This window comes from Ammospiza caudacuta, chromosome 5 (assembly GCF_027887145.1).
Source record: "Ammospiza caudacuta isolate bAmmCau1 chromosome 5, bAmmCau1.pri, whole genome shotgun sequence".
NCBI classification, from domain to species: Eukaryota; Metazoa; Chordata; class Aves; order Passeriformes; family Passerellidae; genus Ammospiza; species Ammospiza caudacuta.
The window spans coordinates 65,616,281-65,640,036 of NC_080597.1; the positions used below are offsets into that span (position 1 = coordinate 65,616,281).

Sequence of the window (23,756 nt, forward strand, 5' to 3'; positions counted from 1 at the left end):
ATGAGGCACATTCATGTGGCTGATTGCCAGTGGATTACAGAGGCTGGTGTTAAGATGATTTCACCATTGAAGCATATTCTTGTACTGAATATGGCAGACTGCACAAGGTACTAGATCACATCAGATTTCTGTAACCGTTGCAAAGGGATTGTTCTAAAGTTAATTTTACTTTTAATAAGTCCTGTTAACACATCTTTCTGTTTTAAAAATAAATTCTTAGAATCTAAGTATAGATATCTTAATGTTTTGAAAAATATTGTATACATATAGCTTTGTTCCTGTATCGTGTTTTCAAAAATTCATTCATTCTTACTCCAGTTCAAGCAAAAAACAATTAACTGTTGATGTAGTGTCACTTAATAGCCATGGCATATTATAGTGCTGGAATATGGCTATGAAAAAGAATATGATAACCAAAGACAATTATCACAATTCCATTGTCACAATTCTCTTGAAACTTGGATAATATTTAATTTTGTGAATATTGAAGTAATATTTTATTACTGTCAAATAGTAAGAAGTAAATAAAATTGACAATTTTTTACAATTATCAAGAAAACATGGTAATGAATATAGAGAAAGAATATATTTTCTAGAAGCAAAGGCAAATGGAAGGAGTTCCAAAGCTGGACATTTGATCCCTGTTTTGTGGTACAGTGTTAGAGTCAAAGGTGAGAGAGAATGGGGAAGGAAAAGTTTATAAACATTTCAAGATTGAAAGACCTATAAAATAGTACAAAGAAGTTGGAATTGCTTTTGTACCTAAAGTTTCTGACACCCTGGGTAGTTTAAAGTGTAACAAAAGCTTTTTTTGTGCCTGTTGGCATATAAAAATCTGATAATATTGCCTGGAGGAGCAAGTGAAAAGTGCTGGAGCAATGATACCACATTACCCTGTTGGTGGTTTAGCTGGGCAGGTGGGACAGCTGCCTGCATTTTCTGGTTTAACATTTAGCAGGCAGGGTTTTCCAGTCTGTCAGCCAAACCATGGGCTGTGAGTGTGCTTGCACGTGTCTATTGCTTCTACTGCTAAAGAATGGCTGGATTATCCTGACAAAATTTTTTAAGCACTAGTGAGGGTATTGTAGAAATCCACTCATTTTATTGCTTTTCCAGGCACTTTCAAATGTGTCAGCATTAGCAAAGTAACAGATTTTAACAAATTTAAACTCATTGGTGTGTTGACCCTGGGCTCCAGGTACCCACCAAAACTGCTTTACCACTTCAGTGGACAGGACAAAGAAAATAGAGCAGAGTTTGTGGGTCAAGGTAAGGACAGGGAGAGATCAGTCACCTGGTACTGCCACAGGCAAACCAGACTTGACCCAGAGGAAGAAATTAATTTATTGCCAATCAAATCAGAGTAGGGCAATGAGAAATAAAACCAATCTTAAAACACCTTCACCCTACCCCTTCCTACTTCCTGGGCTGAGCTTCACCCTTGGATTCTCTGTCCCCTCCCCTTAGTGGCCCAGAGGGATAGAGAATGGGAATTTCGAATCTACCAAATCAGAATTCCTAAATTATAGGAAATCACTACATGTGAAAACTGAAGAAAGAAAATTAATAGGTCATGAGTTTTAGAATTAAGAGATGTGAATAAAAACATGTCTAAAAATGGACACAGGCAATGTAGTGGTTCATGTCCCTGGCACATAATTCCAGTTTAGGAATGATGGCATTCTTGTACTCTTGTATGATAAAGCAGTGTATGGCTTGTGTTGTCACATAGTCGATCAGCTGTGTATCCATGCCTTGACTATTTAAAAAGTTATAATGTGGCCATTTCAGCTCTCAATCTCAGTGTGGTTACAGAATATTAACCTTTCAAATTCAGTTGGCTTTGTTGCCAGGCTCAGCATTCTTTATGGACTTTATAAAGTTTGCTATTCTGAAGTTGCATTTCTTAAATTTATCTGTCCTCTTGAATGAAAACCAACTGCACTGTGAAATAACACCCAAACTGTCACAGTGGTTGAATTATTGCAGGGTGACTTTATGAATTCTAGCTTCTACTGTATTTTGTGGTTACACAATGAGGCCCTGTTCAAGTTATCAGTTCATTAGTAGCACTGGGACTTGGGATTTGCAGTGATTCTTTGTGCTTCAACAAACTATACAAGCCAAAATATGATTCTATCCTACAGAATTCTGGGATTAAGTTTTTATTCATCAGGGAACACAAAAGAAATTCTGGGAATGCATTGAAAAGCTAATTGTACAGTAATGTTAAACATACCAGAGATCTGAACTGTATTGAACCATCTGTAGTTTTGAAAGACCTGTAGTCAGGTCTACAAATCTCTCAATTTGGCTGAAAGCTTTTCTATCTACTTCATTTTTATAACCTCTGTGTGTGTTATAAGTTAGCTATGTGCAAGATATGCAACTGATTAGGTGAAACACTCTGAGGAAGGACTCAGGTTAACTTCATGCAGGGTACAGAACTGCTATTGCACACAAATGCTGCTGGTGACTCTTGCTGCTGCTGTGCTAGAAGATCATTTTTCCTTAAAGTTATATCAGTTCCTTAAATTTAAAAAGTATATTAGTGCAAATGAAATGTTTAAACAGGTTCTGAGTCTTTCTAGATTTGTTTCCCAAGCTCTGTCACTTGGAGTGGTGATCATTTCTGAGTGCTGGAGCTAATGGAAATTCTCATTATCTCCAACAGACTTTTCTTCAGAAAGCTCAGTTTTTCAGCCATTCCAAAGAGCAGCTTCTTTCTAATTAAGCAATTAGTTATTCTGACTCTTTTGGGGGTTTAAAGATCTAGTTTAAAAATGCCATCATTAATTTTTGCTAACCTTCAATGTTGGCTGCAAATTGTATATTGACTTGTTATAAATATTGCCTACATTTCTCTTTTGGGGTCAGTGATGGAGTGTAAGTGTAAGGCCATTTCTACAAGGTTCTTCAGGAGTTGAGCTGAGAGAGCTGAGTGTTAGCTCCAACAGAGGCACTGCTCTCCATTGTGGTCTAGAAAACAATTGCCAATGAAAGAATTACTAACAAGGTATCTTCAATATGTCAAGCTGCTAAAACTGGAAAGAAAAAAGAGCACTGAGGGGAGTCAGGTTAAACATTGGCAGGTCCTGCCTTGTCAAAGATGTTACTTTTACTTTTGGGACAAACTCTTTGAACCAAACACAGAAATCTAAGAGTCCTTGTCAAGAAAACTTTCCATAGAGACTACTCACTCAGTCACTGTCCAGACACAATTCTTAGTAAGAACTTGATTATTTGGCTGTAACACAAGTTTTGTGCAAAAAAAAATAGAATGTGAAAAAAAAAAATTAAAATGCCTGTATCTTTTATGGAGGCCAGAAAGTGAAAAAAACTTAGGCTAAATAAAGAGGGTTAGGGAATCCAAGAAGACTTCACTTAATGTGATATTTAAAATACCACAATATTATATCTGAATTAAATTTATGCTGCCTTGAATTTAGTCCCACAGTGTTACAACAAAAATGTTTTTTTTTCTCTTTGTTTGTCTCAGCAAGCCTTTTAAAATGCTGTGTTTCTTCTTACTCTAGTTTTCACATAGCACAACCCATGACCTTGGCAACAAACCAAGCTTTTTTGCTTACACTGTGTTGCTAAGGCTTGCAGTTTTCTCTCTCCCACTAGACAGATAAATTGAGCATTTAATTTTTGTGATTTCTAAGAGTTATAGTAGGAAAAAAACTGTGGTTTTAGCTGTTTGCTGTATTTAGGCATGTAAAATTCATGCACATATAAAATAAATACTTTAAATATTAAATACATTTCCTAGTGTTAAAACTCTACTTGATAAAAGGAAACCTATCAGTCTCCTTTATAACAAGCTACTATTTGTATGCTTTGGGTTTATATTATACATTTTATTAGCCTATAGAGGAAGTCATACTGTGATCTCTGTCAGCTTAGGTTAAGTGTTGGTTTGAAATTGCAACAGAGAGCACAGTGTTTCATGTACAGTAATCAACACCCATATGCTGTGTTAAATAAAGACAAATTGTAAAGCTCATGTGCTTTCCAGCAGTCTATGCTGTGGATCTCTCTTGCTTTTCCTGTCTTGCTGTTTAGTGTTTTAAACTTAGAAGGTGCAACTTAGATTTGCACTACAAAAGAGAATTTTCCTTTCTGATTTTTCAAATGGCAGCAGAATCCTTCTGCCCTCAAAGCAGAGCAGAATTTCTTGCAGTAGGGATTGACACATACTTAAGGGAACATAGTGGAGAAAAGATACAATAGAGCCATATTTTCTGATATATTTGTGTCTCAGGTATGAGTTACTTAATCAAAATGGAAGTTTTTCCCTCAGTGTTGATGCCTTTCTTTTCTGTTGCTTCTTCAAACACAGATATTAAAAATCTAATGTTTGGAGGAGTTTATTATACTTATCCTGAGCCTACTTCTCAACTGAAAATTGGAAACTGAATAAAAGTAATCACTGCATATGTTCAGATTTTGATATTGCATAGGAAATTGTACATTTTGCATGAAAAAATCTGCCTAGGGAAACTTGTGAATACTAGGTAGAAAAAGGGAATTAATTCATGTCATGTTTAAGTTGCATGTTGCTTAAGTATCTTGCTAAATAAGACCATTCATTAACAAAACCAAATATGCAATGAAAAGGAAGTCAATTTCAAGCATATGAGGAATTGGTGGTATAATGCAATTTCTGTACTTTTTTCATTAGGGCTTTGACTATATTGCTCTTACTCTCAGAAAATACATAGCATTAAATTAAAACCCCACACAATTACATTTTAAATACTAATTTTTTCACTCTTTAATTTTAGCATTCATCCTTTTACATTTTAGAAAATATTTCCTTTATTCAAAATTTTTTTAAACAACACACTTTTTAATATTTTTTTTATCGTAGAAGAACATCTGGTTCTGTCATTCTTGAAGTACTCAAGATTAGTTTCTTAAAATTATAGAACACTTAAAAGAATCTTAGAAATGAAAATATTATACAAAGATTTTAAGTTCTTTGAAAGAAAAATAGTTTAAAATCCTTGTGAAGATTCTTCTTTTTTTAGCTATGCTTCCATCCCTCATTGTTTTGCTTCATGTTTTGCTCCTCTAAACTCCTTGCAATAGGGACTATATTGTTTTAAATTGTGAGTATGGTGAATGTGTCCTTGAATGCAGATATAACATTACAAATATTTTAGATAACACTCTAAAATTATTTACAATATATGCAAGGGATATGAGCTTCTATTACAGAGATGGTAACATCAGCACTTAGGACCAAAATCTGTCTTAGGAAAACAGACTCATTGGAACTGCTTCCATGGGTTAGAGAAGCAGTTCTAGTCGCAAATTTTATTCTTACACTCTCCATATGTTTGTTAGAATGCCTTGATTTCTCCCCAATGTCCCAATGTCTACATGACAAGGTTCTGGCAGCTTTGCTCCCAGGGTGATTTTGAGAGCCTGCAGCTGCCTCACTTCCCTCCTTCCAACACAAGCTGCTGATGCATATGGCCCGGACCACCCATATTCCTGGGACATTAGAAAAGTAGTTTGGTATAAAAGTATTAGGACATTTGAAGAAAATATCTTTAATCAAGCAGGATTTAGACAGAAAAACATAGCAAAGAATAATAAAATAAGCTTACTTGACTCCTGAGTTACATAAAGCATCCAGGAACAAAAACAGCCCTGACATAGGCTGAGGCAAGCTTAATGGAGAAGCTTAATGTCAGGGGTGAGTTATATGCAGTGTAATAATGAGAAAGAAAAAAATAACCTGAAACATAAAAAATAGGTACAATACTTTGAAAATGGGAACAACTCTGAATCGCTTCTGAAATCAAGGATAAAAGGATGTACAAAGTACACAGAGAAATATTCTCTGCTTCTCTACTTTCTTCTGCAGTGACTGTCGTTCAGGTGCAGTTGGTGGTGATTGGGGTGGGGCTGTGGCTGAGCCCCATCCCCAGTGGGCACAGCTGTGAGCAGCAGGTGAGCAGCACTGACAGCAATGAGCCAGGGAGTGCCCAGGGGCACTGACCGACACCAAAGGGAACAGAGGGCACACAGGGGCAGGGCATCAACATGATGGGTATGAAAGGTTAGGCTAAAGAACAAGAAAAGCAGATGCTTAAACCCTTCTGAAATGGTGTTGCTCTGTATGGGCTGATGCTTGAAGCTTTCTGATATTGTATGGTGATGCTCTGTGTGTTGTGGCTGCCTCAAACTGCAGCATGTGCTGTGACACTCTCATGCATGAAGTTTTCTGCTGTAATTATTTAAGGCCCCATCCTCTCTTCTGGGTGAGTTGCTGGTGTGTGCTGTTTAAAGTTGGGCATGCTTTGCAATCCCTGGGTACTCCAGAGCAGAGGTTATATGAATGAGTAAGCACTTAGCTGCATTTTCACTTCTTATGTGTTAATGATCTTCAAATCCTGACTGGTCCTGAAGGCCAGGCTGCAACACAAATATTTACTAATATTTTAATAATAAGTTTCTAAATAGGGGAAGAAAACCCTGCCCAAACAAAAATGGCATTTTGATTTTCCACAATAATCTAGAGGAATTTTTTAGCACTCTTAGCAGTCTTTTAACACTCTTAGTGGGATTCCGAATCTGCAGTGACTTGAACCCATAGTCTGGCTTTGCTTTTTAGTCTGTTAGAAAATTAGGATATTAGGACTGAGGAATAGCCTTGTAACAGTTAAGAAAAATATATCATTAAGTCTATTAGGTATAACCAGCTAGAGACTGCAAATGAATTAGTTGCATTTGATTTCCAAAGGAAAGGATGTGACAAATCCCATACATTCCCAAGGCAGGGAAAAGAAAAAGTTAAAGTATATTTAAGTGGGCTCCAAATTCCAACTTGTTTAGGAGACAGGAGAAAGAGAGCATTTAATCTGGAGACTCAGAAACTTAATGCTATAAAAAATAGGAAATACTAAAACAGAGTCATTGTGATCAATGCCAGATGTGCCAGCACCTGGAGTCCCAATGCAAATCAGCTGCAATTAAAAGTACTCAGCAATGTGGAAAATCAGGCTTGATGTTGTTACAGGATATTTTGTCACAATGGAATCCCTGTCATCTGGACTGTCTCAAGAAACACTGGCAATCATAGCTTGTAAACTATGACTTGGTCTAACCACAAATGGTGTTAGGTATGGAAATTGAATTTTATGGCATGTGTTATACAGTGGGATTTCTACACTGCAAGAGAAAAATGTCCCTGCAGTTCCTGAAAACAGGTCTGGCCCACCATCACATTAGCTAAGGTATTAGAAAAAATACAGTTACATTTGCTTACCCATTTCCCTGAGGTTTTTACTATGTAAATCTCAACTTTGTCCTGACACATGTGAATTTTTAATAGCAAAATGAATCTGCATGGTAGGAATTGCTCTTTTCTCTTTTAGTGTTCAATCCATGACACTGGTACCTGACTGTGGCTAATCTGTGCAAAAAATCTGAGCATTTTAGAGGATAAATTAAGTAATTGAATAGTAAAAGGCTCAGGCATAGATGGTGGGAGACACCTCTTAAGAGCTGTCCAAGGCCTGGAGTCACATTGGAGTCATCTGTTTGGTTTGGAGTATGAACAGGAAGCAACATCTGTATATCTGTGGAACAAAGATACATTACAGATGCTGACCCTGAAGGTTGCAAAGAGATATGTGGACAGAAATCTCAGAAGAAGTTGGAAATATCCTAGCACACAGTTGTTGTTAGAGAGAGACAATACATTCATTGTAGTCTGCAGTAGAAAGGCAGAGACTTCAGCATGAGAATATAAATAATGAGGAGTTATTCCTTGCTATGTCATAGCCTCAGGTGGCTTTTGTCTCTAGCAAGTGAAGACCCTCACCAACTGGTACAGTCAATAGTAATTTTCTTACCCACAGAAACCATGGTGAAATAATTATAAATGAGTTTCTGCAAATGTCTGTAGGCCTTATGGTACAAAATAACTGAAAAAGCACAAAAATGTAAAAATTACTTGAAAAAAAATAGCTGTTACAGAGGATCAAGAAGTTTTTTTTTAAATTGTTTTCAAAATGGAAATTCCAATATGCTATAGAAGAGATGCTGGACAAAGTCTTCCCTTTCTCCATAGCAATGGAATATGCATCCAAGATACAGGAGTAATTTATTGACACTAAAGGAGAAATAGGAGAGCTTTTGGAGAGTAGGTGATCCTAGAGCGGGTGATCCTAGTCTGTGTGTTGCACAGTATTTGTTTTGCCAGAATCTGTTTCTAGGAGTTCCAATATGGTAGCTCCAACTATATATTCCATAAATATGAGGAGATTTAGTATAGAAGAAGAAATTTTCCAGAAATAGGTCAATATCCTGGATGGAGATTCCTGACATTTATCAAGGAATAAATCAGGAAGTCTAATAAAACTAGTACTAATTGCTGCCTTTGTATGTATGTTAGATACAAAGATAATAGTTTAAAAATTCATATAGATTAAGTTTTTTGCATAGAGATTGTTTGAAGAGGCTTCTTTTTGGAAAAATGAAAGTTTCATAGTTTTTTATGTAATGTCCCAATGACATTCCTTGTCTTTCAAGTCTTCACTCTTTTTCTTAAATCTATAATTGCTAACAAAATGCCTCAATGTATTGATTTTCATTTATAAAAATAGTTTTTCTGTGATGTAATGTCACTTTAGTAATATAAAATTATTATAAATTAACTTGAAGTGATAGCAGAATTGTCATTTAGCAAAAAAATCGACATTATATTCTTTAGTTTTTCATTAGCATTAAAGTGGTGCCACTTTTGATAAAGAAAAATCCAAGAACAAATTATGTCCTTGAGATCACAGCTATCAGACCATCAGTCTTTGCTGTAAGAAATTGAAGTTCTGGCATAAACCCATTTTAGGTTTAAGCACATAACTATTTTATTGTCTTGAATAGGAGCACTCTGGTCGACAAAAATTTGAAATCTGTGGATTTTCACGAAGCTGTTGAAAGTAGTTTTCACAAGACAACTGCGTCTGCTGAGAAAAATGCAAAGTTTTGTGTTTTCATAAGTAGCCAGGATTGGAAACTTCTTTCATTGTTCCATTTTTTTGTATCTATCCAGCTTGTGAGATTTCAGGAATCTGCAAAATTTGAACTCCAGCCGCACTCTTCCAGCATTATCATTACAGTGTCCACATCTGGGTTCCAGACACTATCTGCATGTGCCTGTTTTTTCAGGATGATACTTCCTCTCTGCCTGCAATTAGGCAGTGCTGTTCACAGCCTAATTGTAGATAACTTATTAACCATATGGAATAAAGGGATAACTTTTTTTTTCCAGTAAAGTTTACTTTATTGATATGAGCTACAGAGATATTCTGCTGTGATTATAAAAAATACTTTTACAAAATCAACACAATTTTCCTTTACATTAGAGCGCTTAGGATCAGAACATTGCCCAGTTTCCTGGTGTAGAAGCAGTAAAAATCACAAAGCATTTTTAGATCCTTTTGCAGTCCTAATGAAAGTCCTTATTGTCTTGAATAAGGGGGCTGTTCATACACTTTTGAGTGTGACAGCACCATTTCAAATATTGTCTTGAAGCCATAAAGCCCTTAATGGTAAGGCAGCAATTTTAAGACATTTGGTCTTAGCAAGTAGTATTTTGTTCTTCCAACAAAAAACCCCAAATAAACCAAGCTAAACAAGCAACACACCTCCTCCCCCCCAAAAATTGCAAAAAGTTCTTCCACCCCAAATTGTGGAGATACATAAATGTGTTTTGGTGGAAGTACTTCACATCACATTACCTTTCTTCGGTTTCTTTGTTTCTCAAGATGATTTTTTCCCCTTTCTCTATTAATTTTTCCAGATTTTTTAGGGTTTGAGAGCTCTTGGTTGCCATGGAAAAATATTGGAACTTTCTATATCACAAAGCAAAAACTTCAGTGACAATGGGATTCAGGTAAAAACTTTGCCTTTTTCTTGGTGTTACCTGGAAGCACCCCAAGTTCATTAAACTAACCATATCCAAAACTGATTTTTGGTGTTGCATGTCATCCTTCATTCTTCATAACACCACTCTACATCAAAAATTCCCCCCTTTCATTCCTACAATGCCATATGCCCGAGATCTGTTCAATTTTGCCTTGAAAAGGGTGAAGAGGGGGCAGTTTTTTGCTGTTTACTTCCATGCAGAACCTAATGGGCAGGAAATCAACTTGGTTTGAAAATTCAGAATGAAAAAGAAATTACTGTTTCCAAAATGTATGGTTAAACTGTGAAATTCCTTGTCCTTATCACAGGTTGCTTGAAGTTTACCAAAATCCATTTGGAGATTTGACAAATCCAATATGATTGCATAGATTTACTTTGTTTTTGTATTTTACTTTGTATTTGCAAACAGTATGAGAAAGAAACACTAGAGGATAACTTTACAGTAGTATAAAGAACATCTATCTTGTTAGGAATTGACATCCAAATAAGAGCACTTGTTTTTGTAACTGAGAATAATTCCTAACTATATATAACAGAAAAGCTTAAATAATAGATTTTTAATGGTATCAATTACAATTTAATGGTATCAATCAACAGTTGCAGATCATAAGGCTGCAGGTTCAGCCAATGCCATCACATAATCCCAGTCCTCAGCTTCTACAGTTTTTCCATTACAAATCTTCAACATCCACCATTTTATAGCCATATATTGTAAAAATGAGTCAGTTGTTGTACCACAAGAGCTACATCTGGATTGAATCTTGTTGCTCAACGTGCATGTCAGGCCTTTTGCTTCTCTAGGAATAATTCTGACTTGTCTTTTATGAATGTTCTGTGCAAAGTTCCATGTTTTTACCAATGACCAAGTATGTGCATCTTGTGTACCTCATGGAAAGTCCTGTGGTGCCAGTGCTGCTGCTCTCAGAGGAGAATATTCACTGATCTGCTGTGCCATGCTCATGGCCAAGAGGCTATTTCAGGTGTCTCATTACACAGAAGAAATAAAAAAAAAGACTGTTAAAAAGAAGTGTTTCTGCTTTCCCTGTGTGCCAAATGAATTTGAATTTTTTTGAGGAAAAAAGCAGCAGCAGGGAGCACATGTGGGAGTTGCAGAAGCCCTGTTTTCATGGATCTAGAGAAGGCAGGAGAAAGAAGAGGAGATACAGAGTAACTCAAAACAAAATGACCAGTCATTTTTGGAAATTGAATCCAAGGATATGATTTTATGGAAAATCTGCAGAGGGTAATTCCATTGTAATCCCACTGCCTGTTCCTACGTACTATAACAGAATGTAAACACTTATGAGATCCCATATTTTGAAAACACGATCCTTGTTCACTCATAACTCAGATGATGCTCACTTAATTAACAGCAATTTAGTATTTGAACTTTTCATTGATGTTTGTGTGTCCTCAGGCCTTATTTATGCACAATTAAAATTGTGCAATTAAGTTGGAAAATTATGTTTTCTTCATATGACATTTGACTTTTTATAGTGACTAAATGTCTTGCAAACATAATTTATCCTCACAACCTCATCTGTTATTTTCTCTATAGATATATAACCAGGGTTACAGAGATGAAGTAAGCAAACAGAGCTCCATCTCTTTTGATTGCAAATATAATTTGAATGTTATTTGCAAAAGCATGTAGGGGTACTCCTAAAGTTAAGAGTAAATTCAGAACCTAACTTTGAAGGATATTTTAAATAAGTATGTAGAAAAGCTATGCTAGTGAAAACAAGATAAACATATCTAACAGGCATTGAAATCTTGGCTTCAGCCTGTGTTACATACCCTAGCTGAGAATGTAGTGATTAAGTCATCACATTTGAGGCCTAATTCTGAAAGGATTGCAGTTTCTCTTGCACATGGATGAAAAACATTTAGTTGCTGGGTGTAGAATGTTTCTGTATTACAGGTGAAAATCAGCCCATAAATCCAAAATTGAAATAGGAAGGGTAGAGAAGCCAATTAATAGAGATTCTGAATTTTCCACTTTAACCTATCCTAGATTCAAACACTGACACTTCCAATATTTTGTAAAATAAAACAAGGACTCAAAGCTGAGAAAAACTGCCTTGATATAGCTGTACCAATAGGCAAAAAGAGAACGAAATCAGAGTGAAGATATAGACAAAAATCTTAAAAGTACACTCTATGAAACAAATTTCAGATCTGATAAGTTTCTTTGCATCTATTTAGGTAACACTTATGAAAATCACACAGAAATACATAATCTTTTGTCATAGTAAAAATAATATTTTCTAGTGATCAACCCTGTGTTATTGTGTGAGTTCCTATGTAACATAAGGAAAAATTAGCTGTGTGTTAGTACTGGTTACTGCAGAGGTAATTTTGTCAGAATATATAAAAATATAAATATATAATATTTGTGCATAAAAAATGCATGCATTTTTGTGTGTGCTCACACATTTTATTTATCCATGTGGTGCTTAGTCTTTTTACCTCAGGACTAATTCTTGAAAGCTTTGAAAAGCTTCATGCAAGCAGTGGTTTTTATTCAATCCACTATGTGTTCTTCCTTGTTCTCCCTGTAGAGGTAGAATTGCTATTCCAGTAAATGACAAATTACTCTGGCCTTAGGCCAAGATTAGCAGGCTGGAACCCAGCCCAGTGACACATTGAAGGCTTCTCACCAGGGTTTGAGGCTGGACATGACAGAAGATAAGAGATTCTCACTGAAGCTAAACCTCTGGTAGAGCTGCAGGCTGTCCTGTGTTCCTTATGACATGGAAGTGAAGAAATGTGATTTTAGGCAACTGTTTTCAAGAGGTTTCCAGAGAAGGTTTCAGTAGAAGGTCTAACTTCTCTTTGTAAGCCTAGAAGTGATGTTTTTCAGGCTTGGAAAAGATTCAGGCTGAAAAGTAAAAAAAAGTTTCATAGTGCAAAGGAGAAAAGTGTATTTTAAGAATCTAAGTGACCTTTCACAGGAGTTCCATTATTATTTTCCAAGACTGTCTGCTTTACAGAATACATGAAAAAGCTAGTATTTGAGTTATAAAGGTGCTGGAATTGGAGTCAGTATTATCTGCAAATGTTTATTCATTCTGAAAACTAGGATAGAACTTGTAGTCAATCAGTATCACAGTTAACTGGCCTGAGCTCCACAGAGCAAATCAGAGCCCAGAACTCTTGAGTGACAGACCTGAGGTTCTTACCCATTCCCTTCAAAAAAAAAAAAAAAAGTGATTTATTCAGATACAGCTTTCTGTTCATTTAAAAGAGAAGAAGTTGTTATGCACAAAACTGGGCATTTGCAGAGAGCAGTAGAATGAATTTATCTGGGCCTGTTTCTCTAAGCACAACATTTTACCTACTGGGTTGTGCTCAATTTAAAGAACCCAAATTCAACATGGTTTAATACATACAGTGGAACTTACATAAATGTTACCCTAATGAACCCACAGTATAACACACAAACAATTGAAAACAGCCCCTTAACGCATTTCTTCTTTTTCTAGAAGTCAATGGCAGAATGACTTCACTTCTAATGAAAGGTACCCAGAGAACTGAAGTGTGGGAAGTAGATCAAAGGATTGGTGTACAAGCATTGTAATTGAGTTCTGCAAGGGCACAGAGTACCTGGAACACTGCCTTGTCTCTTACTACCCTCAGCTGACAGATGAAGCTGTGAAAACATTGGCATTTCACTGCTACAGACTGACATCTGTCAACATTGGAGGTTGCCCAAAGGTATGCACAAGAAATAGGGTGATAGTTCTGGGATTGCTATTGTAAAGAATTACTTACTTTTTCATCCAGAAATTTGACCTGCTGGCATCATTCAGCTGCTTTTCTGTGAGTTTTAAGATTTGAGACTTGGCTCTTGGGAGTATTTGGCACTCTTCTAATGGTTGCAGTTACAGTTTAAAGGTGTCCACACTGTATCAGCTAAAAGTTTTTCTGTCCAGGAGTTGATGTCTAAACAAGGGTGAAGAGAGAAGAGCTTTCACATTATGTATCACTTCCTGCAAATGCTCTCCCAGGTTCTGGTGTTTAGGGTGCCTTGGAAAGATTGTGGCTTTGTTTTAATTAGTCTTGATATTTTAATGGGGTTTTTTTCCCAGTTCCTTTTCTGAACCCAGGTAAAGCATAAACTAGGGCATTAGAACTTAATACCTGTGTCTTAACATGGCAAGGCAGTGACTACTTTGAAATAAAAGAGGTGCCTAAAAGCTGAAGCACTCAGGGTTGAAATTAAATTATTTAGATTAAGATTCATCCGTAGTGAAACTCAGTTCCTCTTTACCATGAACTTTTATTACAGCATTTTTGCTTCTTGTATTTTCTGCATAATTTCTTTTTGACTGAAGCCTGACATCCCAATTATCTTTTTGCTGCCTCTGAATGTGTGTTCCCTTTTGAAATTCTGCTGTTATGAAAGTTATATCCCTTCCTTGTACTTTCTGACTTAATGGCTCTGGCTTCTGCACATTTAATTACTTGTGTGGTTTTAATTTTTTTAGCAAATTAGCAAAACAAAATACTTGGTTCATTTTGAAAATAAGCATACAAACACAGTTTTTAAAATGCTGATTTCATTTTTTGTTTAAATTTCATGGGAAGAGTTATAATGTTGCTTCTGTCACTATCACATGGCAATGAACAAGTTTATTACTACTTTTGGAAATGTTCATCTTGAACTATCCTTTAAAATGTTGCCACTCAATGAACCAGTTTTCCTCATTTTTTCCCCATTGAAATGCCCATGTCCTATTTCCTTCCACAATAAGTCTGTAGCCATCACTGGTCCCTGCTTCCTCCTCACCAAGACCCATCTCCATAACCCCTGACTATTCTTCCAGTCCTCCACACATCCCCTCATTGCCTGCAGTGGCTGAACACAGCCCCTGCACAACTAATTTGAGATTATTTGGACAACCAATTAGCCAGCCCTAAATTTAGCTATTCTCTGATCAAGTTGTTTTCCTTCCAAATGTACAGAGGCTTCTCAGCCTCTAGGCCAAAGCTCAGTGGCTGTGTTTCAGATCTGGGAGGCCACTCTCTATCTCTATCTTACACCAGCCCATGGTTTATATCTTACAGATATTACTGTACACCATTAATTATTATTTACATGGGTCCTAATCTCCTGTGTCCTTTGGGTTAGATAGATATTCAGCTATTTTTCCACAATGACAGTGGTAATAGAAGTTGTGCACAGCAGTCTTCCCAAAGCAGTTGAAGTATGTAGTGCTGCCATCAGTCCTGTCTGCCCAGCACATGACATACCAACACAGGAAAACGAAACAAAACAAACACCACAAAATGTCAGTAAACACATTTAGGCTGGCAGCTGGGAGATTTTTTGGTTATCACAGCAGGGAATTATGAAAGAGCTTTCTGGGAAGGGAGATGGGGCAAACTGTTAAGGAATGTTAGTATGGCTCTTGATAAGGGAATGGACTGGTCACATTTTGCAGTTCCTGCAAATGGGAAAAATGAGTCAACTCAGTGACCCAGTAATCCCCTTCCAACACTTTGTTCCTAGATGGTATCTTTTCTTTAAACACTTATAAAGCAAATCTGTTAAATGCTAATACCCTACTATTTTCAGAAGAGAACATTGAGACTCTTCCACATAAACCTACCCATAAGTTTACAAGTCTTTGTTTGACTTGACTCCAGCTTGCAGCTCCATAAAATGAGATGGGGACACCTGTGCATATTAAAGCTAATGGGTCTTACAAATTCTTTGGCAAACTCTAGTGTAAATTGAGGGTATCCAGCTGCTAAGTAAAGAAATATTTTCCACTCAGAAACTGTTTAAAAATGCTCAGGAGATGAAAGTCAGAATGAGCCTGTTCTAAAGGATATATGTTAATGTGTCCTGCAACATCAGGTATCTTATTAAAAAAAAAAAGAATTTAAAATTAATATAGAAAAATTATTATACAATATTGAAATATTAAATTAATATAGAAAAATATGTACATTAAGGATATTTTGAATGTGCTATGCATGTTACTCTAAAATTAGAAGAGTTTATAACTTTAATCCTATATTCTGAGGGAAATCAATCGTCTTTCAACAAACTCCAGTGACTTCAGTGGAGGTGCTGTGAGTCTCCATGCCATGGCTCTGTATGCCTTGGGCAGGTACAAGTCATTTTTCAAATGCTGATTGTATAATACATTCAGCAGTTCTGTTCTGAGCCTTATTCAGGGAACGAGTCTGATTCAAGGGTAATTCTTATTTCATAGGAAAAAAATGAAGTTGCTGTGGGAAATATTCTACACATGAAAAAATACAGCAAGAACTGAAAATAAATCTCTGGTTAAATGAATTGGCCTTTTAAATAGCTAAGTTCTGAAGATACAATAGGATGAACAATGAATGCTGTCATTCAGTCCTCTAAAGGGAATAGGATTCAGGGTATGACAAATGTAGATTTTTCTAAATGCATCTGATACCAGTTACCGGCTTCAGAGTCAGCAACTTTTTTTAAAAAATAAGAATATGAATCTCCTTAAAAAATATTTTTATCCATTTATTAATCTATTGCAGATCTTAATACTAAGCATATAAACAGATCTGGAATAAGCAAAGCACATGCACATTGCTCCATATACCAGGAGGACTGTCACAGTGTGCTAACTTTTGTTCCACAACTCCAGGCCCCAGCTTTATCTTGCTGCCTTGTCTCTTATAGATTCTCATGAGATTGGCTGTTTGGTACCAGTGAAATCCTCATCTCTCTTTCTACCACCCCACTCCAGTGATTTCAATCAAATGTCTTTGATTAAAGACAATCTCTTGATTTTTGGTCCTGAATGAACAAGGTAATGAAACTATGTGCATAATGTGTTCTTGACTGTTCCCAGTGAGGTCAGTGGAGCAGTTATTACCTTGCATGGCTGCTTATGTACCTTGAAGATTGTGTGTCATATTTTTCTCAAATGCAACTTCCAGCATTAATGGCAATGAGTATCAGTTCCTGAAAAATTGATCTGTGAGGTGAGACTAAGGACCTGTGCTTCAGAGCTAAAAAAAACAACCACACATTAAAAAATCTTGGTGTGAGACACTAATTTGTAACAGAGAACTAAGTATAAAAAGTCACACAAGTGCATCCTAATAATTTAGAGAGAGCAAGGCAATAGTACAAATACTAAAGGCTTCTATGTGCTGCATGCACATATATGGGTGGGAAAGTTAGACCATTCTCAGTAGGTGAAAAACTCCACAATATTTAAAACTAGACTGCAATCACAGTTAACTAATATCTAATATTAGAAAGTGACAGTTTCTGTGGAGCCTCTTGCAGAGAATCAGAATTCTGCTGTGCCAGAAACCTTACTTCAATTTTAAAACATAATTTTTCTACCAATCAGACACTAAAGCTGTGCTCTGGGAATTCTTTTTTTTTCATCTATTCAATAATCTTCTAAATTCTGCATGTTTTGTTGGTTCATTTACAGATGATTGATACACATATCCAACACTTGTCTGCAGCCTGCCACTATCTCCCCTTCTTGGACATCTCAGGTTGCATTCATCTTACTGACAATACCTGAGATATCTTTGGAAAGGCTTTGAGCAACTCCAGATTCTCACGACACTGTAGAAATTTACCAAGAAAATATTTCCTAATCTTACTTCAGAGGAGCTTGTAAACCCCAAAACATGAGGTTTTCTTCACTGGCATCACAGTGCCATGCTAGGTATCTGCCTTGACCCATCTAGTTTATATAGAGGGTGTCCCTATTGGTGCCTTAGGACTCCTGTGGTCTGGCAGGGCCCTCTGCATGTTCCAGTGTCAGCCAGAATTGAGCAGATACAGATTCCATCTTTTTATGGCAGACAATGTCCTCTTCGGGGCATTTCTGCTGACAAAGGACACTATCTCAAGGAGACATGGGAACATGAATGAGAAAATCAGGCTGGGCTTAATGCTCTCAGCCATCTCACTGTCCTTGAGCTCACTCCAAGGGTTTGTGAGAGCCTGTTTCCCAGTGACTGAATGTCAATATATGGCAGTAGATTTGTGCCTGTGCTCAAAACACAGCACAGTTATATAAAGGGAGTCAAGCTATGGTACTGTGACCACCTTCCCAGGTTGGTTTTTACTGACCAGCCTCTAAGAACCTTCTCTTAAAGTTCAGTCTGAACTTCCCCTGACACAGCTTGTGCTTTGTCATTGGTCAGCACTTCCCCCTCATCCTTCTCTTCTCCAAGCTGAACAAGCCAAGTGACATAAACTGCTCCTTGTAATTCTTGTGCTCAAGATATTTCACCATCTTGGTCACCTTTCTCTGGATGGTCCCTAATAGTTTAATGTCTTTCTTACATTGTGGTGCCCCAAACTGCCCCCAGCACTGGAGGTGAGGGTGCCCCAGTGCAGAGCAGAGCAGGACAATCCCCTCCATTGCCCAGCTGGTGATGCTGTGCCTGATGTCACCAGGACACAGGTGGCCCTCCTGGCTGCCAGGGCACTGCTGGCTCCTGTTCAACTTTCCATAGAACCAGAGGCCCAGATCCCTTTCTGCAGGGCTTTTTCTCCAGCCTTTCATCTCCCAGTGGTTATGTATAACCAAGTTTACCCCATCCCAGGTGAAGAACTGAGTATTTGCTCTTGTTCAGTTTCATGCAGCTGGCAATTGCCCAGCTCTTCAGTCTGTCCTGATCTCTCTGTAACTCCTTTTTACCCTGCAGGGTGTCTTGTTTAGTATCATTGGCACACTTTGCATTTAATTCCTGCATCCAGATCATTTATAAAAACATTACAAATTAAGCACTGGTGTCTGGCCACTAACCTGATATAACCTCATTTACTGTAACCCTTTGAGCCCAACCTGTGAGCCAGTTGCTTACCCAGGGTATTAGGGACTTGCTGGACAGTTTATCCAGGATACTTTTGGAGACAGTACCAAAAGCTCTGCTAAAATCCAAACTCACCATATCTACTGGCCTCCTTCGGTCAGCTATGTCGATGACCTTGTTATAAAAGGAAATAAAGTTGGTTAAGCAGGACTTCCCCCCCTGTTGTACCTATGGTGGCTGTGCCCAGTGGCTGCATTGTCTCTCAAATATTTCTCAGTTACTCTCAAAATAACCTTCTCTATAATTTTACCAGGCACTGGAGGGCCTGTAATTGCTGGAGTCTTCCTTCTTACTCTTAAAAATTGGGAGAATTGAACTGAGAGCTCACTTTTCATCTGTGAGTCTCAAAAGATGTGGATTCAATTCCCACCACCCTTCCATGAGGGTTAAGAGTATTACAGACCAGGCCCTGTACACCCAGAACAGCACAGTGGCCAGACATGCCACAGGACCTGAAACTGGAAAGGAACTGAAGTTTAGACATGGTTGATCTATCTGAATAGATAACTTAATAAAACTTTATGAGAGTAAGAAATATAAAATACCATCCTATATAGACAGTCTATACTAGGAGAGCTCCGACTGTACTTTAACAGTTCCTCTGTAAGTACTGTACTTCCTGCTGAGCCATTCCAGGGTTTAATAGCTGCTTTAGAGACCACAAGACCAATACACATACTTAATAACTCAAAAGGTATTTCCAGTGTGCTTCACACTTTCCAAATCCTCCTCACTGTTTCCTTGTCTTACCACAAACAATTTTGCTGTCATTGGTCTTATTTTCTTCACTTCTCTCAGATATAGTTTTCTCAATGTCATCTCAGAACTTTCTCCTTAAAATCTCTACTTCTAATTAAACACTGTTAGATACAAAAAGTGCTTTGAAGGATTGGTAGGCAACAGTAGTAATTGAAAAAAAAAATTCAGATTAATTTAATCTCTTCATAATTTTCTGATTTACAGTTTTTCTCATCTTAAACCTCAAGGGTTTTTCTTTTATCCTCAGATTACTGTTGTTGACTTGTTTATTCTGTGACTTCATATCTCTGTTTAGAGCGGCAACAGTGTGTCAGCCCTTTCTGATTCTGCCTGCTGATCCGTCTTCCTGTAGGAGTGAGATGAAATGGGAACAGAAACTTGTGCAAATTCCAAGTTGTGCTGGGTGAGCCATCACCAAGGAGCTGACATGACTTTTTAGAAACCCATTTGCATTATTCTGGCCTGGGATGACCCAGGATTTTGCCTCTGCCTAAGAGTCCCATGTGCAATGGGTTCTCCAAAGGTCTTGATTAAACTCTTCTGAGCCAGCCAAGGAATTTCCCAACCAGTTATTTTTACTCTGAAGATAACCCTGGAGAGTTACACGTCTTTGCAAAACAAAAAGGCAACCATGAGACACATGTCTCCACCCAGTGTTATCTTTGCCCTTTTTGTGATGTTCAGAACTAGGTAAACTTTGCCAACTTTATTTTCTTGAGTCTCATTTTCTGGACAGAGGATGGGTTTTGTCCTTGCCAGCCTCAGTCTCTAACCCTTCACACCACTTATTCCGTGATAGGAAACTCCTGTCCTGCACCATCTGAGTCTGGGACAACACCTACTAGGTGGACTGATATGCAGAATAATGCAGTCCCAAGCATTTTTAACTCGTTCTTTCCAACAAGTCCAAAGAAATCCCGCTCTAGACTTTGCCAGGCCACAGAATATACTGGGAATGACATTCAGAAGATAAAAGTGAGTTCACAGTGAGATTCTGATATGTTCCACATACTGCATGTTTCCCAGTTTAGGAGAATCTTTTTTTTTTTAATTGCAGTTCAAGGTCAATATGGCAATGATGATAAAAATTTTATCTTCTGCCAATAACTACATCAAAAGCACAGTAAAATATGGCATGATTCTAGAGTTAGTTATCTTGCAGTAGCTTTTCAGCAACATCAACAGCAATGACAGTATTGTCACTGTCACATATTTTTATAAAACGATGTGTTTCTTTCACAACCTGTATGTTTTTAGTAATGACAAGCAAAAGATTGTCAGAAAAACTAAATCAGGCCCTAATTCTGTTTTCAGATTAATTCCTAAAACCCTATTCAGGTTCTTAGATTTTCAGAAGGTAAAGACTGATTTTAGGTGTAATTTATGTTCTGAGGGTGTGAAACTGACATTGTAGAGAAATTTCATTCTCTGTTTAAGGAGATGGAAGAGATCATCTATGTAAAAATCACATTTATCTGGAGAATTAAACATGCTAGTGGCTTAGGTTCTAAATAAGCAATAGAAGAAATATGTTTTTAGTTTAAAGTTGCCTTAAAATATCTGTGGCATAAAATACTACTTCATTGTTCCAAAGGAATTCCCCATTATTTATTGTTAAACACTAACCATGTCCTAGCAGACATTTCTTAATAGACTAAACCTTGCAAGTATTGACTCATATCTCTTGTATTGTGCACATTGTTTTTCTTTTTTTATTTTTACTGTTTTGATAGATTAAAATAGAAAACATGTGGAGCCACAAAGTTCTCCAAGTTTCAGTCCAAAGCAGCTTCATAGGAAACAATTATGGGCCTTCAATTGATCATTCTTTCCAGAATAAGGTAGATTTTGAGATTACATTTGCCAACATACTGCCCTGCTTCCAGGTTTAATAAATGTTAGAAGGAAGAAAAGGTTTGTGGCCTGGTATCCTGCTGCATATTTCTGTATCCAGAGGCTAATGACCTTTCAGTTAATCCAGTTTCTAAATGGCAGAAAGAATCATAGATAATCTAATGTGGAAGTACATAGTGCTGGTACAATTGATTTCTTCTGCTAGAGGAAAAACAGCCTAACTCTCTGCATTCTAAAATGTAGGAAAAGGTGGTGTCAGCTTGATTTGCTTAAGACTACTCCTTAAGACTACAGGAAATAACATACTGGCATCTTTAGAGAAACACTTCTGTTCCCTGTAAAACGTTCTGTGTTAACATTTCTAGATGCAAAATGAGAAAGGAAACATGTCATTGACAGAGAAGCCAGCTAGGCTTGTAATTTCCCCAAACTACTTCTCATCTGTAACAGTTTGGTTCCCTAAAAAGATCTCCTTAAATTACTCCTTAAAAATTAGGTGCTTCCTTCTTTCTTGTCTGCACTAACATAAAACTGGTTACATTTCTCCTAAACTCATGACTGCATTATTAACAAACTCATCAACAATTCCTCTTACAATTTTTGCCTTTTAAACAAAAATTACATCAGGTCTTAATAGTTACAATACATTTAACATTTGGAGAAGACTTTCATTTTTGTTTGGTTTTGTTGTTGTGTTTCCTAATGGCTGCTGTTGATTAGAAAGGAGATTGCAAGAACTCACAGAATTTCTTAGGTTTTATCCAAATATGCAAACAAACATGGAACTGGAAATGAAGACCTCCTACACACAATTTGGTAAAAGACCAACAGCAATTACTCCTAAGTCTTCTGTTAAACAAGAAACAGAAATACAGTACTGTCTTCTCACTGACTGTAATTCTCTCTTTGGAAGTGACACAGAGGCTCCTGGAGTGCCATGTTTCAGCCACTGAATGCGTATGAACTGGATGCCATAAAATGATAAAACTACTGGACCTCAGAATACTTCCGGTCCTAGGTACTCTTACCACATTCTGTACCTGGAGCATGCCTGCAGAATGCTTCCTGCTTTTCCCATTAGCTCCCTGCCTCCACTTGCTTAATTTCTCCTGTACTTGCACTACAAACATTTCTCCCATGTTTGAGATTTTATTTTCCATTACTTTTTACTGATGATTGGTTTCTCAGCTCAGTAAGTTTTTTTTTTCAAAATCTCTGCTTTTTATTATGATGGACCCAGTCAAACAGGAACAGGGTCCCCAGGGCAGTGGTCACAGCACCAGCCTGACAGAGTTCAAGTGTTTGGACAGTGCTCTCAGGCACACGGGATGACTCTTGGGAATGGTGCCATGCATGGCTGGGAGTTGGACTTGATGATCCTGGTGGGTTCCTTCCAACTCAGCCCATTCTGGGATTCTGAAAAATTGCTGAATTTTGGAATGGCTCAGGATTCAGACCATGTTGCAGAACTGTATTTCCCAGTTACCCCCTCTCAGTAAAATGGATTCAAACTTTGGGTAAGGATTCAATTAGGTATTCCAGTGCTGCTCAAGCCCTGTGTTTGGGCCAGTTCTTTTGTCTGACTTATACCAAGAGATAGCTGTTTTGCCAAAGATAACTGTAATTATTGGCTGAAATACTTTTATTCATCAATTGGCTCATTTAAGACAGTAAATAAATAAATAAATAAAATAATCAGGTTCTGTCATAGTACAGCATATCTTAAATAAACAATCTTTTTACCATGTGTTGATGATTAATGAATGGCTGTTTCTGGCAAACCACTCAACTGTAGCTCCAGGCATGGGACATCATAACTTTCCAAAAAAGTAGTAACAGCTCCCCTTATACATGCTTCAGACAGCCACTATACATTGCAGTTTCCATGAAAAACAGGAATTTGGACTTGGATGAGTTGATTTTTTATAGGTCAGAGCTTATAGCTCATATAAATTGTGCACACATTCCTCAATGGCACAGGCCTCCCTAATATAAAAACAGATGCAGCCTTGTGTTCATGTGGTTCATAGAGTGTGTCAGTGTTGGACATCTTATAAAAAAAATATCCTGCAGTGGTTGCAAACAAACCCTTCTTGCTTCACGAATTCTGTCCCTTTTCCACTCCTGCCCACTTCCCTTTCCTGCTGTAGTGGTGCAGGCATCACAGCTGGGCACATCTGCCCCTTGTAACCACCTCCAGCATTTCCACTTTGGGAACCAAACACAAAAACACTGTAGCAGCATTACTGACAGATCACAGAGCACTTCAATTTGGATTTTTTTCCAGTGTTGTCTGGATGCTGTATGTTATATTTTTCCAGAGCCTAGGAATTGGCCAGCAGGGAGAA

General features: G+C 37.3%; 1 protein-coding gene across 1 annotated transcript in view; it reads left to right on the plus strand.

Annotated features, from left to right (window-relative positions):
* FBXL13 (F-box and leucine rich repeat protein 13) overlaps nucleotides 1-23,756 on the plus strand; it is a 25,521-nt gene continuing 1,765 nt past the window's right edge. The window contains 7 exon segments of the mRNA XM_058805959.1: nucleotides 1-107; nucleotides 1,199-1,269; nucleotides 9,500-9,546; nucleotides 9,833-9,916; nucleotides 13,534-13,665; nucleotides 17,394-17,481; nucleotides 17,484-17,535. Of these exon segments, the coding sequence (XP_058661942.1) occupies nucleotides 1-107; nucleotides 1,199-1,269; nucleotides 9,500-9,546; nucleotides 9,833-9,916; nucleotides 13,534-13,665; nucleotides 17,394-17,481; nucleotides 17,484-17,535 (581 nt within the window).